Source organism: Xyrauchen texanus, chromosome 14 (genome assembly GCF_025860055.1).
Source record: "Xyrauchen texanus isolate HMW12.3.18 chromosome 14, RBS_HiC_50CHRs, whole genome shotgun sequence".
Lineage (NCBI taxonomy): Eukaryota > Metazoa > Chordata > Actinopteri > Cypriniformes > Catostomidae > Xyrauchen > Xyrauchen texanus.
This window is the reverse complement of record NC_068289.1, coordinates 26,047,794-26,058,018: the sequence shown is the minus strand read 5'-3', so window position 1 is coordinate 26,058,018 and position 10,225 is coordinate 26,047,794. Positions and strand designations below refer to the sequence as shown.

The 10,225-nt window shown below is 37.8% G+C and overlaps 1 protein-coding gene across 1 annotated transcript in view; it reads left to right on the top strand.

Annotated features, from left to right (window-relative positions):
* Positions 1–772: 772 nt before the first annotated feature.
* LOC127654570 (guanine nucleotide exchange factor DBS-like) overlaps positions 773–10,225 on the top strand; it is a 64,418-nt gene continuing 54,965 nt past the window's right edge. Inside the window, exons 1-5 of the mRNA XM_052141774.1 lie at positions 773–963; positions 3,411–3,494; positions 7,658–7,772; positions 7,854–7,944; positions 8,240–8,353. Of these exons, the coding sequence (XP_051997734.1) occupies positions 870–963; positions 3,411–3,494; positions 7,658–7,772; positions 7,854–7,944; positions 8,240–8,353 (498 nt within the window). The 5' untranslated portion in view covers positions 773–869. The remainder of the gene's footprint in view (positions 964–3,410; positions 3,495–7,657; positions 7,773–7,853; positions 7,945–8,239; positions 8,354–10,225) is intronic.

Here is a 10,225-nt window from a genome sequence, read left to right as displayed (position 1 = left end):
TTCTGTAATTGCTGATCTCCTGGGATCCAACAAGGAAATGCCTTGTTGATGAGAGCGGTAAATGGAGAATGGCCAGACTGGTTCGAGCTGACAGAAATGCTATGTTAACTCAGATAATCACTCTGTTAAATTGTAGTGAGCAGAATAGCATCTCAGAATGCACAACAAGTCTAACATTGAGGCAGATGGCTACAACAGCAGAAGACCATGTCAGGCACTTTATTAGGACAATAGTGTTCCTAATAAAGTGCTAAGTGAGTGTATGTGTGTGTGTGAGAGAGAGAGATAGCTAGAGTGATTTACCAGACTAAAAAGAGTGTTTTCTGCTTTTAAATGTTATCTGTGGATTTGAATGGCTTCTGAGTGGCTTGAATTCAGCCTTATCTTTCTCTACCTTGCAAGATCAGATCATGCTCAGATTCCTCTTATTCAAACTCACACAAAGGGTTTCATTCATTCACCAATGTAAGGGGGGAAGGGGCTCCTGGGGTCCAGCAGACTTTTTTGGGGGTGATTGTGCCGAACTAGAGAGAGACCTAAAGAAAGAAACAGGACACAAAGAAAGTTCTGTTTTTTACAGTCAGTGATCCATCACTGTTATCAGTTATTAAAATACAGCAGGTGAAGGGAACCTGTGTATGTGGGTGTGTGTATGTGTGACAGGGGACCAGTCTATTCCAGGAAGCTTTTGTGAAGAGTGGAAATATAGGGAGAGAGAGAGAGAGAGAAACAGGAAGTCAATTTTTGTTGCACCTGTGTCCGTTAGCTCATTCTGAGGTAGCTGTTTAGGGTTGCAAGTCAACCAGAGAGTGAACAAGATAGCAGACAAAAAGAACAAGAGAAAGAGGAGCAGAATTGGGAATAGAGGGATGGATGTACAGAACAGAGGGAAAACTGTGAGCATTCCTCTAGCAGAGGCTGAGAAATATTACCTGTTCTTCCGTCGTTGCCAATGGCTCCACAGTAAGTGAGGATGAGGATTTGTCATTTTATTCAAATATGCACTCGTGTGCATACTCAAATATGCACAATGTAGCGAGAAATCTTTGATATTTTATATTACATTAATGTTTTTTATTTGTTTGTGGTACTTGTTCAATTAATTTACACTATATAGTTATTTTACTTGATTCTACCAATTTTGCACTGCGTTGGCAAATCAAATGTACAGTTTCTATCACACTAAGTTTAACTGAATTGAGCGCAGGAGAGAAATAAGAGAGAAATCTGAAATTGAATAACCGGTGACTGTGAATGTATTAGTCAATCTGTATAAAAGGGGGGTAACATTAGGAGTTGGGGGAACAATACATCTGTGAGAACAGGTGAACACTGCCATAAAAGTCATCTGAAATGTGAAGGATGACTTTCTGTCCAATGTGTGTGAACATCCTAAGGGGGTGAACCTGACTCCTGACTCTGGGATAACACTCTTTTTTTAGAAGAACAAAAGATAGATATTCTACTCTTTACATTCTCCCTCTTTTAAGCCATTTTATGTATTTTTTGCTTTGAAGTACTGCCCGTAATAACTGATTGATCAAAGCACTGTGTGAACCAATTCACCAGACTTGAAAAGAAATGGGAAACAAGGTTATTATCGTTAACAAAAACTAAAACTAATTAAAAAAAAATAAAATATGATACAAATATTAGATTAAAAACGTTACAAAATCTTGCCTTGACAACGAACTAAAATTAAAAACACAAAAACTGTATGAAGATTTAGTTTAATTTTTCCGTCGAAAATGTTGGGATTATCAAGGAGCAATATGAACTCCAGAAATGAAGTGTGCCATTAATAAAGTTTTAATAAATGTTCTCTGTCAGTGGAAGTATTTCATACATTAGTCAACCTAAAGTTACTGAAGCTAAAACTGAAATAAAAAAAGAAATACTATTATAACACTGATTGGAAAAGCACTACAAACATTGTAACAATGTAAATACTTATTATTTGTATAAATTAGGTGATTTAAACTCACACTTTTTGTGCTATGGACATGATTGATACCTGAAAACATGCAGCTTGTTGTGAAGAGGTGTGCTATTACTGTGGTATGACTTCTAAGACTTATGATTTTGATGATTAAACAAGCAAAAAAATTTGATGTAATTTAAAGGAGGAGGCCGAGCCATATCTAGGGACAAAAATTTAATTGAGACTTCAGGATTGGCTCTTTTGAGTTGGGCCAGTAAGCTATCACCTAGAGACAATATCCATAACAATCTAGAATAGTGGCATTGTGTTTTGCACGGGTAAGCAACACACATATTATTTCTTAAGTGTTCTTAAGCTTGCACTGAAGCTACCGTTGTGCATGTTGCACCTATGTTTATGGATGTGCACATATCTCTGGTCATATGTGATTGTTTGTCTCTGCTTCAGACCTGGGGTGTAGGTTGTATGGTTTTGGTTAAGATAGGAAATCATCTAGTACTATTCATTTCTTTCTACAAATGCCTGATCTGCTATTGATCAGATCATGGGAACTGCTTTGGGCAATGTTCACCTCCCACTGCTGGTAATATATACCAGCCGAAGACACAATGCACTGAAGACAGGCAGTACTAGTGAGTGCAGAACCTAAAATAGGGAACTTCTTTAACTGTGATTTAAAGATTGATACTCTGAGACCAAACAGCACGACAAAACTATAATGCTCCTGTTAATAACCTTTCAGTTTCAAAGAAGCTGTTATTTTGCTCACAATATAGTGTTAGTGTCAAGTCAAGTCAAGTCAAGTGGTTTTTATTGTCGTTTCAACCATATACAGTTAGTACAGTACACAGCAAAACGAGACAACGTTCCTCCAGGACCATGGTGCTACATAAAAACAACAAAGGACCAACATAGGACCACATGAGACTACACAACGAAATAAAATACCTATATAAACTACCTATATAAAGTGCACGTGCAAACATGTGCAAAAAGTACGGGACAGTACAACAAATTACTGACAATGAACAGGACAATAGACAGTGCAGCGCCGACCAGTACTCAGTAGTGCAAAAAGATGACAGTTTCTAAAAATGTAAACATAACATACTATGAGATAATGTTCTATGCACATAGCAGTTATTGAGGTAGCAGACGGTTATAAAGTGACAGTTATTAAAGTGCAACTCAGGACACGTGTGTGTCAAACCAGTCTCTGAGTATTGAGAAGTCTGATGGCTTGGGGGAAGAAGCTGTTACACAGTCTGGCCGTGAGGGCCCGAATGCTTCGGTACCTCTTGCCAGACGGGAGGAGGGTAAAGAGTTTGTGTGAGGGGTGTGTGGGGTCGTCCACAATGCTGGTTGCTTTGCGGATACAGTGTTTTTTGTAAATGTCTTTGATGGAGGGAAGAGAGACCCCAATGATCTTCTCAGCTGAGCAGTGTGTCTGTGTGTTTGTGTATTACAGATGAGATCATGCAGAAGGAGTCCAGTTCTCTATTTGCTGCTGACATCCTCACTGAGCTCAAGAAACAGTTTGCATTCCTATCAGGTAATAATTTTTTGTAATACATTTACGTTGCTCTCTCTTCTTATTTTCACCTCTCTATCAAGAGAAATACAAATATCAGATCACTTTGTCACTCAACCATATACACAAGTGCAACAGTTGGTGAAAGTCTTGGGTGTAGTTCCTGTGGCAGTCTACAATAAACATCTAATTTACACATAACACAATATACAATATACAAACTAATAATATACAGTATACATTATACACAATATAAAATACATTGTATACAAAAAATAAAAAATACACAGAATCCCACCCCCAATTTACACATGTAATCAGTTGGGAATAAATAAGTAAGGTGTTGTATAGTGTTTTATTGACATTCGGGCTGTCGGTTTAATAGTCAGGAGCCAGTGTGTTAATAAGGGAAAGTATAAAGAAGTCCAGTGTGAGACTAATAAAGTGCAGTGCTGATGTATATTGATCGTGAAAGATCAAGAGTTAAAAAGTCTGATCTTTCTTCTGCTGAGTACAAAGAATATCTCAGATCTGTTGGTCCATACAGTGCAAGTGAATGGGTAACAGAACTTTGAATCTCGAAAAAACACAAAGGCAGCATAAAAGTAATTCACATGACTCCATTGGTTTAATTTATGGCTTCTTTAGTGATCTTAATGATTTTTGGTGAGAACAGAGCCAAATATACCCCTTTTTCTTTGTGCATCTTGCCATTTCAGTCTCTAGGCATCATCATGATTTCATGCTTGATTACACTTCCTAGTGTTTGGCACTAGAAAATATAATCAAGCTTGAAATCATGATCGCCATGGAGAATGCTGATGTAAAGATTTATAGTAAAAAAGGTCTCGTCACCCAAAACCGATTGGATCGCTTTAGAAGATGGATTAAAACACTGGAGTCATATGGACTACTTTTATGATGCCTTAATGTGCTTTTTGGACCTTAAAAGTTTTGGTCAGCATTTAATTGCATTAAATGGACCTACAGAGCTGAGATATTCTTCTAAAAATATTTGTTTGTGTTCTGCAGAAGAAAGAAAGTCTTACACATCTGGGATGGCATGAGGGTGAGTAAATGATGAGAGAATGTTCATTTCAGGTGAACTATTCCTTTAACATCCCAACTGTCAGCAATGAGATTAAATGGAGAGCAATTGGAGAGCTTGCTTATGCCTCCTGATTCTTGAAAATGTCTCCTGAGAAATTACGGCAGTAATTTCACGTCTCTAGAGTTTCAGAATATATTTGTGCTGAGATTTGCTAAGATACTATAGTCTGCAATCAAAAGTCAGAGACTTCAGTATGAATTCAAACATTTCTCATCTAATTCATCCTAAAACAAAATTACCTGGGCTATGCTATCCACATAATTTTTATAGTTATATATTCTTACCGTGTCAACAATTGTTTCTGTTGTGTCTATTTATATTTTATTGTTGACATTCTCCCAAGGAACTTTAGGATAAATTTACACACGAACACACACACATACACAATTTTTTTTAATATATTCTAGTAGATGACACAAACAGTTCACGATTCTGAGTAATCAAAAAAGTATATTGTGTTATAAAAGTTCTTAACCTTTTACAATTTGGTTCCATTTGTTAAATTTTTTTAACAACATTGCTTAACATGAAATAAATGAACAATACTTCAACAGCATTTACTAATTTTGGTTAATGTTAGTTTCAACAGATACTAATACTTTCTTTAAATCAAAAGTTGTTTTAGTTAACATTAGTTAATGCTCTATGAATTAACAATAAACAGTTGAATTTTATTAACATAAACAAAGTTGAATAAATGCTGTACAAATTATATTGTTTATTGTTTGTTCATTAACTAATGTTAATGAATGGATTCTTATTGCAAAGTGTTACCAAATTTCTTTAATAAAAGCACAACACCAAATCTCTAATCATTAATGTACCTATTTGAATTTGTAGTAGATAATAAACACTAGTACACATGTGCAAGAGCGCACGACTCTGTGTGTAGATTTGTTAGTCAAAACTCTCCTCCTGTAATTTCCTGTCAAGGATGTGAGAAAAATAAAAAAGGCATTGGTCGGGGGAAAGGGCATTTTGTTACATAAAGGCATGTTTGAACAAACATACACACTGCAGCATTAAGGGTTTCATCTGAAAGCATGTGGTTCTTTCTGACAGGTTTGTTACCGTTAGACTTAACCAGAGTAAACAAAGATTGTGCAATCCCTGTCATATTGTCATGGAGACAAGGAGAAGGCATGACTTGCCAAATTAATATTTTTATCACATCAGGATCTTTACCCAGTGGCTTTCTCTGTTTTCTCTCTCATTCCATTCCATCATCCTCTGTCTTACCACTGCAACGTCACCACATATCCCCCTCTCAATTTAGAAAAGGAGCGAATAGAGGGGAATTAATTGACATAACTGATTCTCGCTTTATACATTGTTATGATCATGGTTTCTTTCCTGGGGGAATGCTGACAACACTAATGTCATCTCTACATTTATTAGTGGTGCTCGATAAGGCTATTGCTTTTCAGAACCACTAATATTAAAGGATTTGTCCACCTAAAAATTAAAATTCAGTCATTACTCACCCCTGTGTTGTTATAACCCCATAACCCCATAAGACTTTCTTTCTTTTTCTTAACACAAAGGTAGAAATTCTGGAAAATTGTTGTGCTCAGTGATGTCATATAATGGCAGTTTATGGTGACCACCTCTTCAAGCTTCAAAAGAATGCAAAAGTATAATTCAGAAGTCTAATAAATTATTCAGTGGGACTCATGATTGTTATGAAAGCTTACGATAAGGTTTGCTGAGAAGCAAACTGACATTTTATGTATTATTTCGTGAAAATGTTCACTGACAGTTGATCTTCTGTCTGTGTTCATGAAAGGGCATGAGAGCAACGGTTCATGCAGCTCCCTCGTGACATTGGGGCATTCAAGTGATTAATATATTTGTCATTTATTTGAAAATGACACACGGTAAAAGGTATAATTTTTATGGTAATAAGAGTTTTTGTCCTAACTAGCAGTTACGAGCGATGGTACATTCTATCAATCGCTTATTTTCTATTTTTTGCATTGCGCAGCTTTAACTCCCTCCACTGTGAACTGGCTCAAGTCCAAAAACGTAAAAAAAATAAAAAAATAAGTCTGGGCATAGAAATGCATAAATTCTTCGACTGCAAGCTATTTAGTCATGTTTAGTAAGTTCTGTTCTCTATTTTGTGTGCAGCTGTGTTGTGTTCTGTTGTCGCTATCGCTGTGGCGGACCTGTTTTTAGATAACCAAGTTTTCACTTGGATGCCACAATGTTGCGAGGGGGCTTCGCGAACTTTTGCTCTCGTGCCCTGTCATGAACAAACACAGGAGATCAATGTTCAGTAAACATTTTCACTAAATAAAACATTATATTTTGGTTTGTTTCTCATGGAATAATTGAGTAGACTTCTAAAATATAATTTTGTGTCCCTTTGTTGCTTCAAGAGGTAGTCACTATAAACAGTCATTGCATGACATCGCTGAGCACAATTTAGTTTTTTACAATTTCTCCCTTTGTGTTATGAAAAAGAAAAATAATAATATGGGTTATCAACAACACGGGTGAGTAAACAATGATTGAATATTAATTTTTGGGTGAACTATCCCTTTAAGTATTAAACTATGCCGTGTAACTTGTCCCGCACCGATTGTGCCATGAATTCGAATGGTGCCTCAAATTGTGAGCTTGTTGAGGAGAGTTGTGCTAATACATACTGTAATGATTGTAACCTGCCATACAATAAAATTAGTGAAAAAAATCACATACATTTACTATACATTGAATGAGAGACCAGAATATAATAGAAACATTAGCCTCAACACTGATGGTAAAAACACCAACAAGGCGATCTGGAATTGTGTTGGTATTTGGCTCTCATAGCGATCTCTAACAACTGTTCAGTAGCAATAGAACACAATATGAAGACTGACACAGCATACAGATGGTGGGAGCAAGTTTTCATTGGCTTGCCTGTGTACTAATTTTAGCCATCACATAAGAAACCTTTAGTGACAATGGAGCACCTGTTCTAGTTTGCATGGCCCTCTGGTGTTTATTGCCCCTTGCTGTTTGTACTCAGAACAGATCACAGGAACAGGTTTTCTTTTTAGATTCTCTGATTTTAATCTCTCTTTAGGGGGAAGAGGACAGGATGGAAGCCCTATCATTATCTTCCCAGAATTTCCTTCATTTTGTGAAATTGAAGATCAAGATTTTCGTAATGTTCTCACCTACCTGACAAGTGTTCCCAGGTAAACACACATACTTGCTCTTTTCATGGCTCTTTGATTATCATACATGCTGACAGCAGTAACGCATGTGCATGTGTCTAGTCTGAGCGCAGCAGGTGTGGGCTTTATCGTAGTGATTGACAGACGCCAGGATCGATGGACTTGTTTAAAGGGAACATTACTGCGTATCTCAGTAAGTCCAACTGCATTTCTATATTCCTGTGAATCACCAATTAAATCGTTTATAGTCCTTTATTGTCTCATTGCTGTTGTTATATTTCACAAACATCAAGATGCTTGAAATATTGACATGTTCATTGTTTGATTCATGGTCAAATTTGTTGTTATAAAATTGTTATTGTTAAATAGATTGTCTTTTAATGTGTTAATATATTACTTTTAATTACATTTTCTTTACCTGTTCATTCTTACATAAGTGTGTGCTTGTGTACAGATTCTTGATTGTGTGTTTGCATGTATATATGTAGGGCTGGTTTCCTGGTAATCTTCGGTTTGTTCTGGTGCTGAGACCCAGTGCCATCCTGCAGCGAACCCTGTCTGATGTGTTTTTCAAACTCCACAGAGATGACTTTAAAGTACCGGTAAGTAGCCTGAACATGTGATGTTGTGTATACTATACACTCACTGAGCTCTTTATTAGGAACACATGCACACCACTTATACATGCAATTATCTAATTAGCCAATCGTTTGGCAGCAAAGCATAGAATCATTCAGATACGGGTCAGGAGCTTCAGTTAACTGTTGACCTCCTGGGATTTTCAAGCACAACCGTCTCTATAGTTTACTCAGAATGGCGCCAAAAACAAAAAACATCCAGTGAGTGGCAGTTCTGCAGTCAGCAACACCTTGTTGATGAGAGAGGTCAACGGAAAATGGCCAGACTGGTTTGAGCTGACAGAAAGGCTACAGTAACTCAGATAACCACTCTGTACAATTGTGGTGAGAAGAATAGTATCTCAGAATGCACAACACATTGTTACTTGAGGCGGATGGGCAACAACAGTGAAAGATCACATCAAGCACTTTATTAGAACCATAAAAAAGGGTTTCCGCGGGTCTTAAAAGTCTTAATTTACCATTCTGCTAATTAAGGCCTTAAAAAGTTCTAAAATCAGAGAAACATGTCTTAAATTCATAAGGTCATGGCAATAAATGTTATGATGTATTGTTTTCTCATTGCTTTTAAGTAGGGTGACTAGACATCCGTTTTTAAGAGGTGTGTGCTGTCCTGACAATTCTCTAAACTCGCTCACTGATTTTTGTTTTGTAATTACATTTAATATACTAATTTTCCTTCTCGCTTCTTGTCTTTAGTATCGATTGCAGAGAAGAGAAACAATTTTGATGCATTGCACATTGATTTGACAATACTTTCATTCTAGACTTTCAGCAAATCCCCTGAAATATATTTACAATAGCAATGACGTCATGCGCTTGGCGCTCGTGCTCTTTGTCATCCTCTCAGTCTGTACAAGTAGAAATGCACCAAAAAAAATGGGTTTTCAACAACTAAAAGAAGCCCATCCATTTCTTCCTGTAATGCCGGATTCACATATACTTCGTGAGCGGGGAGTGAGCAAGGAAGAAGCAACACTTTGCGTTTGTTCTTTCACATTGACCACTTCTCTTTTCTAGGTTCCTACGGCAACGGCGGGCAGTCACGTGCACTTGTTTATCAGCGTACTTGGTCATGATTGGTTAATATGTCAAAGTCCCTTTTAGGGAAAGCCAGTCAACTCTGCGGTCATCTTTGGAACAGTCTCTGGCAGACTGGGCACCTGTTTTCTTTGTAAAAAAGTGACATAAAAGTATAGCTCCTATCTGCTTGGATGGGGAAAGACTGAAATTTCCAAAAAGGTTGGTCAAGATGCAGACCTATAAATTGTAGTGTATAGTTGGTTCGGTTTAAATTTTGTTTATTCATTTGTTTTTGCCTCTTTTCTAAAATCTCCTGATTATTTTAGTTCCCCGTCTGTCACTCAGTTGAAGTTGCGTCACTGAGTTGACACTAGGGGTCGCTCCTGCGGAGCACAGCCATCTCTGATTTTGAGAAAAGGCCAATGAGAATTGGCGTGTGGAATTTGCATGCCACTCCCCCGGACTTTCGGGTATAAAAGGAGTGACGCTGCAAATACACATCAGATATCTTCTTCGGAGCCGAAAGAGCAGTCATAGAGCTGAATTCCTCTGCTGTTTCATTCATTTCTGCAAGCTGTTGGTTTTACGGCGCTTTCCAGCGGTCCTCTGGGCCGGCCAACAGGTCTCCGTGGGCCAGGAGGACAAAATTCTTCCTCCCCCGTCCCAGGCTGTTCCGGGAGTGGTCACAAGGAGCCAGTTAAGTGCTTCGATGTCCCTAGATTCAGCACCCCGGGCTCCGCCCCGTTGCGAGGCCCTGCCTGCCGGTACGTCCGACGCTATAGTCCGCTTGGTCCCTCTCGCTCGGAGTTTGGG